At 43.1% G+C, this 19,464-nt stretch overlaps 1 protein-coding gene across 3 annotated transcripts in view; it reads left to right on the forward strand.

Annotated features, from left to right (window-relative positions):
• mcf2a (MCF.2 cell line derived transforming sequence a) overlaps positions 1–19,464 on the forward strand; it is a 124,259-nt gene that overhangs the window by 35,766 nt on the left and 69,029 nt on the right. Inside the window, exon 1 of one of the 3 annotated variants that reach the window (XM_067997322.1) lies at positions 5,798–5,986. The exons of the other annotated variants lie outside the window; for them this stretch is intronic. Within the exon in view, the coding sequence (XP_067853423.1) occupies positions 5,936–5,986 (51 nt within the window). The 5' untranslated portion in view covers positions 5,798–5,935. Of the gene's footprint in view, positions 1–5,797; positions 5,987–19,464 lie in introns of those variants that run through there. 3 annotated transcript variants of the gene reach the window in all.

Below are 19,464 nucleotides of genomic sequence, written 5' to 3' on the forward strand. Positions count from 1 at the left end.
TTATTTTAAATTCACAAGCTTTCGGAGATTTTCTCCTTCCTCAGGCAAAAACATTACAGTGTAACCCAATGATTTCAATGGACGGGGAGTGTTACAGTGTAACCCATTGATTTCAATGGATGAGGAGTGTTACAGTGTAACCCATTGATTTCAATGGACAGGGAGTGTTACAGTGTAACCCATTGATTTCAATGGATGGGGAGTGTTACAGTGTAACCCATTGATTTCAATGGATGAGGAGTGTTACAGTGTAACCCATTGATTTCAATGGACAGGGAGTGTTACAGTGTAACCCATTGATTTCAATGGACAGGGAGTGTTACAGTGTAACCCATTGATTTCAATGGATGAGGAGTGTTACAGTGTAACACATTGATTTCAATGGATGAGGAGTGTTACAGTGTAACCCAATGATTTCAATGGATGAGGAGTGTTACAGTGTAACCCATTGATTTCAATGGACGGGGAGTGTTACAGTGTAACCCAATGATTTTAATGGACGGGGAGTGTTACAGTGTAACCCATTGATTTCAATGGATGAGGAGTGTTACAGTGTAACACAATGATTTCAATGGACGGAGAGTGTTACAGTGTAACCCATTGATTTCAATGGATGAGGAGTGTTACAGTGTAACCCAATGATTTCAATGGATGAGGAGTGTTACAGTGTAACACAATGATTTCAATGGACGGAGAGTGTTACAGTGTAACCCATTGATTTCAGTGGTCTGGGAGTGTTACAGTGTAACCCAATGATTTCAATGGATGAGGAGTGTTACAGTGTAACCCAATGATTTCAATGGATGAGGAGTGTTACAGTGTAACCCAATGATTTCAATGGATGAGGAGTGTTACAGTGTAACCCATTGATTTCAATGGACGGGGAGTGTTACAGTGTAACCCAATGAATTCAATGGACAGGGAGTGTTACAGTGTAACCCAATGATTTCAATGGATGAGGAGTGTTACAGTGTAACCCAATGATTTCAATGGATGAGGAGTGTTACAGTGTAACCCAATGATTTCAATGGATGAGGAGTGTTACAGTGTAACCCAATGATTTCAATGGATGGGGAGTGTTACAGTGTAACCCATTGATTTCAATGGATGGGGAGTGTTACAGTGTAACCCATTGATGTCAATGGATGAGGAGTGTTACAGTGTAACCCATTGATTTCAATGGATGAGGAGTGTTACAGTGTAACCCAATGATTTCAATGGATGGGGAGTGTTACAGTGTAACCCATTGATTTCAATGGATGGGGAGTGTTACAGTGTAACCCATTGATGTCAATGGATGAGGAGTGTTACAGTGTAACCCATTGATTTCAGTGGACGGGGAGTGTTACAGTGTAACCCATTGATTTCAATGGATGAGGAGTGTTACAGTGTAACCCAATGATTTCAATGGACGGAGAGTGTTACAGTGTAACCCATTGATGTCAATGGATGAGGAGTGTTACAGTGTAACCCAATGATTTTAATGGACGGGGATTGTTACAGTGTAACCCATTGATTTCAATGGATGAGGAGTGTTACAGTGTAACCCATTGATTTCAGTGGATGGGGAGTGTTACAGTGTAACCCATTGATTTCAGTGGATGGGGAGTGTTACAGTGTAACCCAATGATTTTAATGGACGGGGAGTGTTACAGTGTAACCCATTGATGTCAATGGATGAGGAGTGTTACAGTGTAACCCAATGATTTTAATGGACGGGGATTGTTACAGTGTAACCCATTGATTTCAATGGATGAGGAGTGTTACAGTGTAACCCATTGATTTCAGTGGATGGGGAGTGTTACAGTGTAACCCAATGATTTTAATGGACGGGGAGTGTTACAGTGTAACCCATTGATGTCAATGGATGAGGAGTGTTACAGTGTAACCCAATGATTTTAATGGACGGGGAGTGTTACAGTGTAACCCATTGATTTCAGTGGATGGGGAGTGTTACAGTGTAACCCAATGATTTTAATGGACGGGGAGTGTTACAGTGTAACCCATTGATTTCAATGGATGAGGAGTGTTACAGTGTAACCCAATGATTTCAATGGACGGAGAGTGTTACAGTGTAACCCATTGATGTCAATGGATGAGGAGTGTTACAGTGTAACCCAATGATTTTAATGGACGGGGAGTGTTACAGTGTAACCCATTGATTTCAATGGATGGGGAGTGTTACAGTGTAACCCATTGATTTCAGTGGTCTGGGAGTGTTACAGTGTAACCCAATGATTTCAATGGACAGGGAGTGTTACAGTGTAACCCATTGATTTCAGTGGACAGGGAGTGTTACAGTGTAACTCATTGATTTGTACTGTTGGCTCATAATCTCAAGCATTGTAACCTACAGTTAATTAGGAATATTGGATGATTATAGATTACGATATAATTAATCTCACTAATAAAAGTACTATCATAACTGATGCTATGCAACATAAGATAGTAAAATATTTAACTGATGAATGATCTGGTGGAACTGTGGAAAATCAAATCATAATTATCTTTACTATGAATTGGGAGTGAGCATTATTTAATTAGTATTGAAATTTAAATGAATATATGTCCATTAATAATAGATGTGGAAAAGTTTTGTGGGAGAATTGAGGGCTGAAGAAATGGTGGAAAATCTTTAAAAAACTTATCGGGGGAGAAATGATTCAAATTCAAAGACAGATGGGGAGAGGTCAAAGACACAGCAGGGACGGTATTGGTGCTCTGACTTGGGAGCTGATTTAGGTGGGAGTCAGGGCTGGTAAATCCAGGTTGGCCCGAGAGTGCTGATCTCAGGGGAGAAAAGTAATTAAAAGAGACCAAAGAACATCAAAAAAAATTATGCAAAACCAACCAAAATATGCTTGAAAGTGAACGCGTGACATTGGGAGAGACAAAGGTGTGGACGGACGTGCCCTGAAGGCCTGATTTCAGATGCCCCAGGAGATGGTTGTTAGGGCTGGCAGTAAGGGCCTAGATGCCTCAACAGCAACTAGACAAAAACTGGCAGAGTGCCACAACAGAGCCATGAAAACTTTTCAGCCCGTTTTAAACGTCAATTTCTTTATCCAGAGAGTGGTTAGAATGTGGAACTCGCTACCACGTGGAGTAATTGAGGCGAATAACATAGATGCATTTAAGGAGAAGCTAGATAAATACATGAGGGAGAAAGGAGTAGAAGGATATGCTAGTAGGGTGGGAGGAGGCTTGTGTTGAGCATGGACAAACTGGGCCGAATGGCCCATTTCTGTGCTGTAAATTCTATGTAATAAACATGGACAGGCACTGAGCTAGCTTGACCTGGGGCAAGCTGCTGGTGGCACAAACCTCAGATCTCCCTGAAGTTGGCAGTTACAACTTGAGAGCGGGCCAAAAGAATTTAGTAATAGCAGATCCAAAACATTAAAAAGTGTTTACATGAATATTTTAAAAGATAGCACCTGTCCAGCAGTACCAGGCATAGGTGAATCTGTGACAGACAAGGTGTGACTTCCTTAACAATGGAAACTCCTATCACAGCACCACCTACAAGCATAACGGATACTACAGGTACCATCGTGGGCGGGTGGACATGAAAGTTTTCAATGAAATGCAAAATGTACACCCCAAATACCAAATCTTATTTATATATATAAAAAAAGTTCGATCTCCACATAAAATTTGCCAATTAGGACTATTTTACTCAGGTCAATACGTACTGTTGTATACTGTCATTGAAGCATGAGAAATACTGTAGCACAGGCAAGGGAACTTTCAATCAGTTGCACATTTGTTAAAGGAAAATTGTGTTTGACTAACTTGTTTGAGATGAAGTAATGGAAAGGGTTGATGCGGGCAGTGCGGTTGATGTTGTGTATATGGACTTCAAAAGGCATTTGATAAAGTGCCACATAATAGGCTTGTTTGCAAAATTAAAGCCCATGGGATTAAAGGGACAGTGGCAGTGTGGATACAACATTGGCTAAGGGACAGAAAGCAGAGGGTAGTGGTGAACGATTGTTTTTCAGACTGGGGGGAAGTATACAGTGGTGTTCCCCAGGGGACAGTATTAGGACCACTGCTCTTTTTGATATATATTAATGACCTGGTCTTGGGAATAGAGGGTATAATTTCAAAGTTTGCAGATGACACAAAACTTGGAAATGCAGTAAACAATGTGGAGGATAGTAACAGATTTCAGGAGGACATAGACAGACTGGTGAAATGGGCAGACACATGGCAGATGAAATTTAATGCAGAGAAGTGTGAAGTGATGCATTTTGGTAGGCAGAATGAGCAGAGGCAATATAAACTAAGCTAGAGTTTTAAAGGGGGTGCAGGAATAGAGAAACCTGGGGGTTTATGTACACAAATCTTTGAAGGTGGCAGGTGAAGGCTGTTGAAAAGCATATGGGATCCTGGGCTTTATTAATAGAGGCACAGGGTATAAAAGCAAGGACGTTATGCTAAATCTTTATAAAACACTGGTTAGGTCACAGCTGGATTATTGAGTTCAATTCTGGGCACCACATTTTAGGAAGGATGTCAAGGCCTTAGAGAGAATGCAGAGGAGATTTATTTGAATGGTACCATGGATGAGGGACTTCAGTTATGTGGAGAGACTGGAGAAGCTGGGATTGTTCTCCTTAGAGCAGAGAAGGTTAATGGGAGATTTGATAGAGGTGTTCCCTCCACATTGTTTACAATTGTCAACCCCAGTCCATCACCGGCATCTCCACTTCAAAATCATGAACAGTTTTGACAGAATAAATAAGGAGAAACTGTTTCCAGTGGCAGAAGGGTCGGTAACCAGAGGACACAGATTTAAGGTGATCGCCAAAAGTGCCAGAGGCGAGATGGGGAAATATATTTTTACGCAGCGAGTTGCAATAATCTGGAATGCGCTGCCTGAGAGGGCGGTGGAAGCAGATTCAAAAGTAACATTCAAAAGGGAATTGGATAAATACTTGAAGGCAAAAAAAATTACAGGACTATGGGGAAAAGAGCAGGGGAACGGGAGTAAATGGATAATTCTTTGAAGAGCAGGCACAGAGATGGGCCAAATGGCCTCCTCCTGTGCTTTACCCACGATGACACTAATACATCTGGATTAACCGCAAGCAGTTGTTTTCACTGAATTTCACTTTTACAAACTGATATGAATATGGAGTTTGAAAGGTTGCCTTATACCTCCTGCTGACATACGTGGTTTAAAACGCAGAAAGATTCGCGTAAAATCTGCCCCCGGGGAATGCAGTGAACTGACTGATTTTCCGTTTATTATTAACCCCTCTCTTTGCTGTGCTCAACCTGATTGTATTTTCCTGATGTTTGGAAATAATTAGTTACTGTTATTTAAATTTTAGGGATAATAAATAATCACTGATATGATTTTTTAATAAGAATGTATATTTAGGCTCTCCAAAATATTCTGGGAAATATTCTGTCATCAAATTTGAGGGATTACAACTGCTTAAACATTGCAGAATAATTAAGACGACCGTTTAAAAAGTACCGGAATGGATTTATGTCTGAGTGATAACTCTTTCGGTGAGAATACATTTGGAGATTGGCAGGAGTCCGGACAAATACAAACTGCTGTTCTGTCCGTGTTAACACGCAGATATTAAGCTGGGATCGCTGGTGTGATCAGTGTCCAGCTGACAGACTTTGTGTAAGAAGATTTTCCGGATTGAGTCGGGATTATTGATCGCGAGAACGTGTTGGTTAATAAATTAAAATTACCCACGGGATGCGGTGGAGGAGCTGAGGGCTAAAATAAACCAGTGGAGTTTTTTTTTCGCAGTCAGTGAGTGAGTCAGGCTGTGCTGTTGGAACATAGCAGGAGATCTGCCTTGGATTCGTGTCCCAGCTGCATATGCAAAAAAAAACAACCGTGGGGGCTACAATTCATCCATATTTGTCGGGACACTAAGTAGGGCAAGCAGATGTCAGAAACATGGCAGAAGCAGATGTCCACAAAAGCAACACGAAGTCTAAGAAGAATGCGGTAAGGCCCTTGCATCCAAAGCCATGCACAGACCCAAGTTCACGTACAGCGAGGCTGCGGCAGCTTACAGCACAGCACAGAGAGATACCGAGCATTGTACAGTATAAAGTCCCGGCAGCTTGTTCTGCATTGGGGCTGACTGCTTAACAGTGTCTGCAGAAAGGGATACTGACGAGATGAGGTTTAATTGTTAAGAGAAGCCTTCTTTTAAATGGGTCATGAAGATGTCTTTTTTTTTTGTTATCATGTCATGTGTGTGTTGCTCGTGTTTGTAGAAGGTTATTACTCACCGTGCAGTGTGCAGGGACATTTGATTTTGAATCTTTAACCCATGCTTGGTTGCTGCAATCTGCAAGGTTTCCCGAGCTGCTGCATTGCTCGCCCCACTGTGATCTGCACCTTGTCCGTCTCCATAGAGGACAGATGTGGGATGCCATTTTTAAAATGCAAATATTTATTGGCTAAATAGCATTTGAAAACATGACCTGATTGGCTGGCAAGCCTGTGTTAATTCATGCTTCCTTAGTGTATATTATCCGTGGCTCAGTGAGTCCCCCTCTCGCCTCTGAGGCAGAAGGTCGTGGGTCCCACTCCAGAGACTTGAAGGCTGACACTCCCGTGCCTGTACTGAGGGAGTGCTGCACTGTCAAGGGTGCTGCCTTTTGGATGAGGCGTTAAACTGGAGGCCCCGTCTGCCCTGTCAGGTGGATGTAAAAAATCCCATGGCAATATCTCAAAGAAGAGTTAGGAAGTTCTCCCAGGTGTCCTCGCCAATATTTATCCCTCAACCACATCGCCGAAACAGATTATCTCACCATTATCACATTGCTGTTTGTGGGATCTTGCTGTGCACAAATTGGCTGCTGCATTTCCTACATTACTAGGGTCTTGAGGGAAGTGGCAGCAGGGATTGTGGATGCTTTGGTGATAGTTTTCCAAAATTCCCTGGACTCAGGAGAGGTCCCGGCAGATTGGAAAACTGCTAATGTAACACCCTTATTTAAAAAGGGTAGTAGGCAGAAGGCTGGAAATTATAGGCCAGTTAGCCTAACATCTATGGTGGGTAAAATTTTGGAGTCTATTATTAAGGAGACAGTAACGGAACATTTGGATAAACATAATTGAATAGGACAAAGTCAGCATGGCTTTATGAAGGGGAAGTCATGTCTGACAAATTTGCTTGAGTTCTTTGAGGATATAACGTACAGGGTGGATAAAGGGGAACCAGTGGACGGAGTGTATTTAGACTTCCAGAAGGCATTCGACAAGGTGCCACATAAAAGATTATTACTGAAGATAAAAAATCACGGGATTGGGGGTAATATTCTGGCATGGGTGGAGGATTGGTTATCGAACAGGAGGCAGAGATTTGGAATAAATGGTTCATTCTTGGACTGGCAACCAGTAAACAGTGGTGTTCCACAGGGGTTGGTGATGGGTCCCCAACTCTTTACAATCTATTTTAACGATTTGGAGGAGGGGACCGAGTGCAACATATCAAAATTTGCAGATGATACAAAGATGGGAGGGAAAGTGGAGAGTGAGGAGGACATAAAAAACCTGCAAGGGGATATAGACAGGCTGGGTGAGTGGGCGGAGATTTGGCAGATGCAATATAATATTGGAAAATGTGAGGTTATGCACTTTGGCAGGAAAAATCAGAGAGCAAGTTATTTTCTTAATGGCGAGAGACTAGAAAGTACTGCAGTACAAAGGGATCTGGGGGTCCTAGTGCAAGAAAATCAAAAAGTTAGTATGCAGGTGCAGCAGGTGATCAAGAAAGCCAACGGAATGTTGGCTTTTATTGCTCGGGGGATAGAATATAAAAACAGGGAGGTATTGCTGCAGTTATATAAGGTATTGGTGAGACCGCACCTGGAATACTGCGTACAGTTTTGGTGTCCACACTTAAGAAAAGACATACTTGCTCTCGAGGCAGTACAAAGAAGGTTCACTCGGTTAATCCCGGGGTTGAGGGGGTGGACATATGAGGAGAGGTTGAGTAGATTGGGATTCTACTCATTGGAGTTCAGAAGAATGAGAGGCGATCTTATTGAAACATATAAGATTGTGAAGGGGCTTGATCGGGTGGATGCGGTAAGGATGTTCCCAAAGATGGGTGAAACTAGAACTAGGGGGCATAATCTTAGAATAAGGGGCTGCTCTTTCAAAACTGAGATGAGGAGAAACTTCTTCACTCAGAGGGTAGTAGGTCTGTGGAATTTGCTGCCCCAGGAAGCTGTGGAAGCTACATCACTAGATAAATTTAAAACAGAAATAGACAGTTTCCTAGAAGTAAAGGGAATTAGGGGTTATGGGGAGCGGGCAGGAAATTGGACATGAAGCTGAGTTTGGATCGGTCAATGCCCTGTGGGTGGCGGAGAGGGCCCAGGGGCTGAGTGGCCGGGTCCTGCTCCTACTTCGTGTGTTCTTTAGTTTTGTGGTTGGGATCAGATCAGCCATGATCTTATTGAATGGCGGAGCAGGCTCGAGGGGCCGATTGGCCTACTCCTGCTCCTATTTCTTATGTTCTTATTACAACAGTGACTACACTTCAAAGGTACTTCATTGACTGTAAACTGCTTAATGGGGTTGTGAAAGGTGCTATAGAAATGCAAGTTTATTTTTATGTTTTTAAACTCAAGATGGTGTCAAGTAGGTTGCTGGAGGTGATAGAGATTTGTTGGCTGAGCAATCAAAAAGATTAATAGAATGTTTGCCTTCATCTCAAAGGGGGTTGGAATACAAAGAGGAAGAAGTTATGCTTCAGTTGTACAGAGCTTTGGTCAGACCCCATCTGGAGACACTGCATTCACTTCTGGACACCACACCACAGGAATGATATTGGCCTTGGAGGGAGTGCAGCGCAGATTCACCAGAATGATACTGGGGCTTAGAGGGTTAAATTACGAGGACAGGTTGCATAAACTTGGCTTGTATTCCCTTGAGTTTAGGAGATTGAGGGGGTGATCCGATGGAGGTGTTTAGAATGTTAAAAGGTTTCGACAGGGTAAATGCAGAGAAACTATTTCCTCTGGTGGGGGAAATCCAGAACAAGAGGACATCTCTGCCCAACTATGTGTAGCAACATCGGAATTATGTTTGTGACGATATTCTCCGCTTGGTATTTCTAAGGAAACTGTGAATGTGTTCTTTTAAATGACACCACATATAGTGACCATTGTGGGAAAAGGAACCTTAAAATTGAAAAGAATGCAGGATAAAACCTCTGATCAGGGAAGCTCCCATGTTCACATTACAGTCCTCTATGTCCGATTAATATACAGGTATGTACACATTTTAAATAAATACATGGGTTAACGTCTGGGTATTAATAACACACACGGGAACTATGCCAATTGGAATTCCAACCTTGTTCTTCCAAACAGTAGCACACTGGGGTAAGGACACAGAGTCAGACCTGCAAACTCCAAGGCTCTCATTTAAGGAAGAGGCGGAGTGTTGCTGTGTTATGGCGTCAACAGGAAAGATAGAAACGCTGGGGATCTTGCTCAATGTAATCTATTTTCATGACCTGCTTCGTGAACAGTTAAAAGAAAGAAAAACTTACATTTATATAGCGCCATTCACGACCTTAGGACATCCCAAAATGCTTTACAGCCAATTAATTACTTTTGAAATGTAGTCATTGTTGTAATATAGGGAAATGCGGCAGCCAATTTGCGCACAGCAAGGCCTCACAAACAGCAATATGATAAAGGCCAGATCATCTGTTTTTTAGTGATGTTGGTTGAGGGATAAATATTGGCCATGACACCTGGGAGAACTCCCCCCTGCTCTTCTTCAGTTAGTGCCATGGAATCTTTTACATCCACCTGAGAGGGCAGACACGGCCTCGGTTTAATGTCTCATCCAAAAGACGGCACCTTCGACAGTGCAGCACTCCCTCAGTACTGCCAGCCTAGGTTTTGTGCTGGGAGTTAGCCGTTGCCCACAACCTTCTGACTCAGAGCCGAGAGAGCTACCACTGAGCCACGGATTGAGATTAAAACGTAAGGAGAAATGTTCCAAGACTGGGTCTCGCCAAAAGGTGTCTGCTCCACAGCCAGCAAGCTGCCGAAAACCCTGGGTGTGCTGCCCTCGATTATCTGATACACGTTGGTGATGCGTGAAGTACCTCGCTGCAGGCCCAGACTCAGAGAATTGAGGTTGCATAGTCGTCTGTCTCTTTTGAGACAGATCCTTTTCCCTCTCCCAAAAAGGGGGAACTTAGTGGATTTTAGGGTACATTTATACCACAACGTTAATGTTGCAGTTGTTCTGGAAGAAGGAACAAAAGTTAACGATTCAGGTCTTGTTACTCTTCAAAAAAAAAAATTACTGGGATGATACCAGAAATGAGAGGTTATACCTGTCAGGAAAGGCTGAACAGGCTGGGACTCTTTTCTCTAGAAAAGAGAAGGCTGAGGGGTGACCTGATAGAGGTCTTTAAAATTATGAAAGGGTTTGATAGGGTAGAAGTAGAGAAGATGTTTCCACTTGTGGGGGACACCAGAACTAGGGGGCCATAAATATAAGATAGTCACTAATAAATCCAACAGGCAATTCAGGAGAAACTTCTTTACCCAGAGAGTGGTGAGAATGTGGAACTCGCTACCACAAGGAGTAGTTGAGGCGAATAGTATAGATACATTTAAGGAGAAGATAGATAAACACATGAGGGAGAAAGGAATAGAAGGATATGTTGATGGGGTTAGATTAAGAAGGGTTGGAGGAGGCTTGTTTGGAGCATAAACACTGGCATAGACCAGTTGGGCTGAATGGCCTGTTTCTGTGCTGAACATTCTATGCGATAGAACTTGTTTCCGGCATTTTCCGATTTTTTTTTTTGTTTCAGATTTCCGGCATCTACAGCATTTTGCCTTTTTTGTTTTAATGTTGTGGTTTCTGTGTTGCAGCAATGATCAATTTGCAACATAACTCTGGAAATAGGGAGCGAGCTGCCTCTGGAGAAAACTGACGCTACAATTCTCCTGCTCTGTTTTGACACGGCGAGGGGTGTAATTCCAGTGTTGTGAATTCCCTTCCCCAAACCTCTCCACCCACCCATTCCCTCTTTAAACTGCACCTCTTTGACCAAGCATTTGATCACCGCCCATAGGAACACGAAGAGGAAACACGACCAAGGTCCATCTAATTCACATTCTACCATCCCGGTAATCACATGATACAATGATAATGGAGTTGTTGACTAATCAGAGCAATCAATCTCTGTCAATGAGTCTACAACAGACCCAGACATGAGGCGAGGAAAACCCCCAGTGGTGGAGAGCTTTGGGAACCATAGGTCCAAAGTCACCTGTTCCTCCCAAGCCTCCTACACTCACCACACGTCATGACTTAAATTACTCATATCCTGTATTCCAGAATATTATTTTCTAAAAGAAATCGATCTGATTTGCATTTGAATGAATCAACACTCTCTGCTCCCACCGTCTCCCCAGGGAGCCTGTTCCATAGATCGACCACTCGCTCACTGAAATATTGTTTCTGCAGATTAGTTTTGAATTTACTCCCCTTCGAGCGCAGGCCGTGTTCTCTGGTTTTACTGTTCTAGACAAGGTGGAACAGCTTGTCATGGTCGACATTACCTGGTCCCTTTAGAATCCTAAAAGCAGCAATCAGATCATCTCTCAACCTCCTCTTTTCCAATTATTTACATAATCACTCCTCAGTAATTCAATCCCTCCATCCCCCTCAATTATCCTGGTTGCTTTCTTCTGTACTCTTTCAACAATTGCGATATCCTTCTTGTATTGTGGCGACTGGAACTGTACACAGTATTCTAAGTGCGATCGCACCAATGTATTAAAACATTGTGGGATTAACCTCACTATTTTGGCTCAATATTGTTTTTTTGTTACATCCCATCATCTGATTTGCTTTACTCACTGCCGCCGAGCATTGCAGCAATAGCTTCAATTTATTGTCAATCCGGACCCCCTGATCTCTTTCATTTTCCAGGCACATTATTTTCTTTCCCTTTAAGTAATAGTCGCTTCCTGGATGTTTTGTCCCCTCTCCCCATTCCATCAGCACCCCAATCTCTTGTCATTGAGGAAACATGGACTGGCCATTCTCCATAAATGGAATTACTTGAGCATTAGTTCCTGGACTAGTAATCCAAAGACCTGGACTAATAATCCAAAGAACGGGAGTTCAAATCCCACAGTGGAAGTTTGAGAATTTGAATTATGATTAAAAAAAATCTTGAAATAAAAAAAAGCCTGTCTCTGTAAAAGTGATCATGAAGCTTTCAGATTGTTGTAAAAACCCAACTGGTTCAGTAATGTCCCTTTAGGGAAGGAAACCTGCCGTCCTTACCTGGCCTGAGCCTATATGGGACTCCAGTCCCACACCAACATGATTGACTCTGACTCTTAACTGCCCTCTGAAGTGGCCCAGCAAGCCCCTCAGTTGTATAGAACTGCTACAACAGTAGTTCAAGCAGAAGGCCCACCACCAACTTCTCAGGGCAGCTAGGGGATGGGCAATAAATGCCGGCCTTGCCAGCGATGCCCACATCCCGAGAATGAAAAAAAACCAGCATGCCATTTTTGACATTTTATTTTAAGATTTGGTGAGTGGGAGAAAGAGCTGCTTTAACATGCAGTGCTGTTCACAATCATCCCTTCATGGTTCTGTAACCAACATACGATGTGGCACGCAACAGCACTAATGTAAATTAGCTTCTGAGAATTTATATTCATGCAAATATTCCTTTTAATTTTTTTCCCCCTAAAATTTCCCACTGATTCACCTATTGGTGCAGTCACACTCAACATTCATGAGGGACAAACATTGACTCATGAGAGTAGAAATTACTGCTGCCGATATAAATGTTTAATGATTTGTGCTAAATTCCTCTCCCCACCATTTTACAGGAGCCATTTGTCCATTTAAAATAAATCAACTAATCCTTCTGTTAAAATAGCGTTTGATATGAACACATTCAGCTATCATAAGACAACATTGCCAATAATGATTTCTATGCTATTGGGTTTATTAGCATGTTTGTACATAATATCATATTAGGTGCAGCACAGGAGCCGGCCATTCGGCCCATCGTGCTTGTACCAGCTCTTTGAAAGAGCTCTCCAATTAGTCCCATTCCACTGCTGTTTCCCCATAGCCCTGTAAATTTTTTCTCTTCAAGTATTTATCCAATTCCCTTTTGAAAGTTACTATTGAATCTGCTTCCACCGCCCTTTCAGGCAGCGAATTCCAGATCATAACAACTCGCTGCGTAAAAAAAAAATGTTTCCTCATCTCGCCTCTGTCTCTTTTGCCAATCACCTTAAATCTGTGTGCTCTGGTTACCGACCCTTCTGCCATGGGAAACATACTGGAGTAACATATTTCAGGATCAGGGGATTTAGTTGCCAATGACGGAGGGAGGGAATCACACGGTGTCTAATCTGACCTTGTGGTTGGTATTCTCGATGCACTTGGAATCAAGGCTACACTCCTGTTCTCCCTCTTGTGATGGAAATTTTCAATTTGGCTTAATAAATCAAACAGATTTTTGACACCATCATGTTTGCATCACTGCTATTGCCCAAAGCAGAAATAGAATCTAGGTTAATCAGTACTTGGCAGTTATTAGTCGTCCAATATCTGGTAAAGACGAATGACGTGTGAATTTTCCACTGTGTTAGCTTAGCTCAGTGTTCCCCCTGTCACCTCTGAATCAGAAGGTTGTTTGGGTTCAATTCTCACTCCAGAACTTGAGCACGTAACCTAGGTCGACACTCCGAGTGCAGTACCCAGGCAGTGCTGCACTGTCGGAGGTGCTGTCTTTCGGTTGAGACGTTAAACAAAGTCTTGCACCTCTCCAGTCTCCTCAATTTTTGCAACTTTTTATTCTCAGAGCTTTTTGAATTGCCCTTTATATTTATGTAGGGCCTATTTTCCTGCTTGCACCACTTGCAAGATGCGCGCTACGCTCAATTCCCCAATAAATGAGGCCAGCTGGATGAGACTCCCTGCTGGGAATGTGGACTCGGAGAATCAGCACTTTTATTCATTCTTGTTTTAATACGAACATTGGTCCATCAAGCCTGCCCCACACACCATGGTGGCCGGATAATCATCAGTAAACACTTACTCTTTCCCCCCACTGCAGCCATATAATCACATGGGAGAGGCAAAAAAAACACAGAGAAACCCCAGGGCCAATAAAGGAAAAAATACTCAGGAAAATTCCTCTTCAACCCTCTCAGGTGATTGAAACCAGGGATCACATGGACCAAGTGTTATCTATAAAGATATGATGGGATCTCTGCCCCAGTCAGGAACCGATCCAGCTCCCCCTTGTAACGAAACAAAGAGTCAGCACCCAGCTCACCAGACGGCAATGTATTCCCGACACTCACCACTCTCTGGGAAAAGATTAAGGTGCACATTTAAAATACAGTGATTCAGTGTGACTTAAGTAAAAAAAAAAAATCATTTAATTGGCTTCTCTGCTTGAATGCATCTTTATACATTATGGCAGAATGGTTACATCATAGTGGAATGCATCAGTAACAAATAAAACCTCTCTAAGTGATGCTCTCCGAATAGATTGTTCATTAAACCAACTTAGTGTCACAAGCTGCAGGATCGACGGTTCTGCGGTTTCTCAGTGATCGTCCTGATTACATTGAAACCCCCGAGTGCCTGGATTCTGGGTTTCTCTAACATTCTGCACATTCCCTTCGCCTTTTTTCCAAGTTTCTCGCCGTGCACCTCAAACAGCTCGTTGCTGCTCGGAGGCCCCACAGGTGCCTGGTTTTCAAAGTGGGGTCCCAGGATTCTAGAGAAGCTGTGAGGTCATCACATTTCTGTGTTTCTGTTGACTTATTAACAAATTTATTTCTGTTACTGTTTATATTAGTTTTCTGCAATGATGGCATTGCCTTCTTTTGGGTAACTGCTGCTGTCTTTCAGACATTCGGAGAGTGTCAACATTTGCAAAGGGTTTGTCACACATTGGCCTAGACAATCAGTGTCAGCAGACTATTTTTGCCCAGAGAGGGCATCAAAAAAGAAAGATTCGCATTAGGAACAGAGGAACATAGGAACAGGAGTAGGCCATTCAGCCCCTCGTGCCTGCTCTGCCATTTGATAAGATCATGGCTGATCTGTGATCGAACTCCATATACCTGCCTTTGGCCCATATCCCTTAATACCTTTGGTTGCCAAAAAGCTATCCATCTCACATTTAAATTTAGTAATTGAGCTAGTATCAATTGCCGTTTGCGGAAGAGAGTTCCAAACTTCTACCACCCTTTGTGTGTAGAAATGTTTTCTAATCTCACTCCTGAAAGGTCTGGCTCTAATTTTTAGACTGTGCCCCCTACTCCTAGAATCCCCAACCAGCGGAAATAGTTTCTCTCTATCCTCCCTATCCGTTCCCCTTAATATCTTATAATCTTCGATCAGATCACCCCTTAACCTTCTAAACTCCAGAGAATGCAACCCCAATTTGTGTAATCTCTCCTCGTAACTTAACCCTTGAAGTCCGGGTATCATTCTAGTAAACCTACGCTGCACTCCCTTCAAGGCCAATATGTCCTTCTGAAGGTGCGGTGCCCAGAACTGCTCACAGTACTCCAGGTGCGGTCTAATCAGGGTTTTGTATAGCTGCAGCATAACTTCTGCCCCCTTGTACTCTAGTCCTCTAGATATAAAGGCCAACATTCCATTAGACTTCTTGATTATTTTCTGCACCTGTTCATGACACTTCAATGATCTATGTACCTGAACCCCTAAGTCCCTTTGGACATCCACTGTTTTTAACTTTTTACCATTTAGAAAGTACCCTGTTCTATCCTTTTTTGATCCAAAGTGGATGACCTCACATTTGTTTACATTGAATTCCATTTGCCACAGTTTTGCCCATTCACCTAATCTATCAATATCGCTTTGTAATTTTATGTTTTCATCTACACTGCTTACAGTGCCACCAATCTTTGTGTCATCGGCAAACTTAGATATGAGACTTTCTATGCCTTCATCTAAGTCGTTAATAAATATTGTGAATAATTGAGGCCCCAAGACAGATCCCTGCAGGACTCCACTAGTCACATCCTGCCAATGTGAATACTTACCCATTATCCCTACTCTCTGTCACCTTTCACTCAGCCAACTTCCTAACCAAGTCTGTACCTTTCCCTTGATTCCATGGGCTTCTATCTTAGCTAACAGTCTCTTATGTGGGACTTTATCAAATGCCTTCTGGAAGTCGATATAAATAACATCCATTGACATTCCCCTGTCCAATACTTTAGTCACCTCTTCAAAAAATTCAATCAGGTTTGTCAGGCAGGACCTACCTTTCACAAATCCATGCTGGCTCTCCCTGATTAACTGAAAATTCTCGAGGTGTTCAGTCACCCTATCCAGCAATTTCCCCACAACAGATGTTAGGCTAACTGGTCTATAATTCCCTGGTTTCCCTCTCTCTCCTTTCTTAAAAAGCGGAGTGATGTGCAATTTTCCAATCTAGAGGGACAGTTCCTGAATCTAGAGAACTTTGAAAGATTATAGTTAGGGCATCCGCAATGGGCTCACCTACTTCCTTTAAAACCCTGGGATGGAAACCATCTGGTCCTGGGGATTTGTCACTCTTCAGTGCTATTATTTTCTTCCTTACTGTTGTTTTACTTATGTTAATTTTGTTGAGTCCCTGTCCCCGATTCAATATTAGTTTTCTTGGGATTTCCGGCATGCTATCCTCTTTTTCTACTGTAAATACTGACGCAAAGTAATTATTCAACATGTCCGTCATTTCCCCATTGTCAATGACAGTATCCCCACTTTCAGTTTTTAAGGGGCCAACACTGCTCCTGACCACCCTCTTTTTCCTAATATAACTATAAAAGTTCTTCGTATTGGTTTTGATATCCCTTGCAAGTTTCTTTTCATACTCTCTTTTTGTAGCTCTTACTATCTGTCTTGTGACCCTTTGTTGATCTTTGTATCTTTCCCATTCGCCAGGATCTGTGCCATTTTTTGCCTTTTTGTATGCCCTTTCCTTATGTCTTATACTGTCCCTTACCTCTTTAGTTGTCCCTGGCTGTTTTTTTTGGCAAGTAGTTCTTGCCCCTCAGGGTTATAAACTGGTTCTGTATCTCATTAAATGTTTCTTTAAACATTTCCCACTGATCATCAGTCATTTTACCCATTAACAGATTTGCCCAGTTTACTGTGGACAGTCTCTGTCTCATCCCATTGAAGTCGGCCTTACCCAAGTCTAGAATCTTAGCAGCTGATTCACTTTTTTCCCTTTCAAACACTACATTGAACTCGATCATGTTATGATCGCTATTGGATAGGTGTTCACGCACAGTCAAGCTGTTAACTAAATCTGGTTCATTACTCATTACTAAATCTAGTATGGCTTGCCCCCTTGTTGTCTCTAGGACATACTGCTGTAGAAAACTATCCCGGACACACTCAAGAAATTCATTACCTTTCTGACAGTTGCTCGTCTGCTTTCCCCAATCCATGTGAAGGTTAAAATCCCCCATTAAAACTACTATGCCTTTGTTACACGCTTGTCTAATCTCTGTATTTATACAATCCAGCACTTCAGAGCTGCTGCCAGGGGTCCTATACACAACTCCCACAATAGTCTTAGATCCTTTCCAATTCTCAATTCAACCCATAAGGTCTCTGTTGGCTGCTTGCCTCTCGTTATATCCTCCTTTATCATTGAAGTGATTTCATCTCTAATCACTAAGGCTACTCCTCCCCCTCTTCCATTTTCCCTATCTCTCCTGTAGACCTTATAACCTGGTATATTTAGTTCCCAATCCTGACCATCCTGCAGCCATGTCTCAGTAATAGCTATCATGTCATACCCTCCAATTTGAATTTGAACCTGTAGTACATTTAATTTATTCATTATACTTTGTGCATTTGTATATAGAACTCTTAGGTGGGCCACACACCCTAGCCTGACCTTCAGCTTTGATGCTGGGTTAATCGCCTTACACCTTGTAGTTTTCACTTTATCTGTATTGCCTAAAGTACACTTTCTTTCTGCTGCTCTACGCTTTTCCCTTTCACTTGTTCTTGAACAACTGTTTTTACCATTTGTATTGTAAATTTCCCCTGGGTCTTCCCCTCTCTTGCTGCTCTCAACTTTGCTCCCTTCTGACTCCCCGCTCAGGTTCCCATCCCCCTGCCACTCTAGTTTAAACCTTTCCCAACCGCACTAGCAAACACCCCCGCGAGGACATTGGTCCCGGTCCTGTTCGGGTGTAACCCGTCACGCTTGTACAGGTCCCACCTTCCCCAGAACCGGTCCCAATGTCCCAGGAATCTAAATCCCTCCCTCTTACACCATCCCTGCAGCCACGCATTCATCCTGTCTATTCTCCTGTTCCTATACTCACTAGCACGTGGCACCGGTAGTAATCCTGAGATCACTACCTTTGAGGTCCTGCTTTTTAATTTATCTCCTATCTCCTTGAATTCACCTTGCTGGACCTCATCCCTTTTTTTACCTATGCCATTGGTACTGATATGGACCACGACTACTGGCTGTTCACCCTCCCCCTCCAGAATGCCCTGCAGCCATTCCGTGACATCCTTGACCCTAGCACCAGGGAGGAAACATACCATTCTGGAGTCATGTTTACGGCCGCAGAAATGCCTATCTGTTCCCCTTACAATTGAATCCCCTATCACTATAGCCCTGCCACTCTTCTTCCTCCCCTCCTGTGCAGCAGAGCCACCCGTGGTGCCCTGAACTTGGCTCCTGCTGCTTTCCCCTGATAAGCCATCTCCCCCAACAGTATCCAAAGCAGAATATCTGTTTGAGAGGGAGATGGCCCCAGGGGACTCCTGCTCTACCTGCCTAGTCCTTTTACTCTGCCTGGCGGTCACCCATTTCCTTTCTGCCTGCGTAATCTTTACCTGCGGTGTGATCACCTCACTGAACGTGCTATCCACGATAGTCTCAGCATCGCGGATGCTCCACAGTGAATTCACCCGCAGCTCCAGCTCCGAAATGCGGTTAGCCAGTAGCTGCAGCTGGACACACTTCCTGCACACATGGTCACCATGTTCACTGGTTGTGTCCATGACTTCCCACATAGTGCAGGAGGAGCATATCACGGGTGCGAGCTGTGCTGCCATGACTTGCCTTAGAGTTACACTGCGTTCACCTCTCAGACTCTCCTCCCGCTCTCGGTTTCTCCTTTTATACTCGGACTCTCCTGCCTCACCTGCGACGTCGCACAGTAGTTGTCTCTTGTTGCAGGTCTGTTGCTGCTTTTATTCCCCAATCTCAGTCTTCCACTCTCAGGTCCACTGCCGCTCTGTGGATAAAAGTTAGGAAAAGCAAGGCAAAGCAGCACCTCCTTCCCCCACTTCACCGAACTCCCACACTCACCAAACTCTGAGGTGTTCACTCCGTGCTCCGCTCGCAATGTTTTTCTACTGTTTGTGACTCAGATGAGTCA

Source organism: Heptranchias perlo, chromosome 15, assembly GCF_035084215.1.
Source record: "Heptranchias perlo isolate sHepPer1 chromosome 15, sHepPer1.hap1, whole genome shotgun sequence".
Classification (NCBI taxonomy): Eukaryota; Metazoa; Chordata; class Chondrichthyes; order Hexanchiformes; family Hexanchidae; genus Heptranchias; species Heptranchias perlo.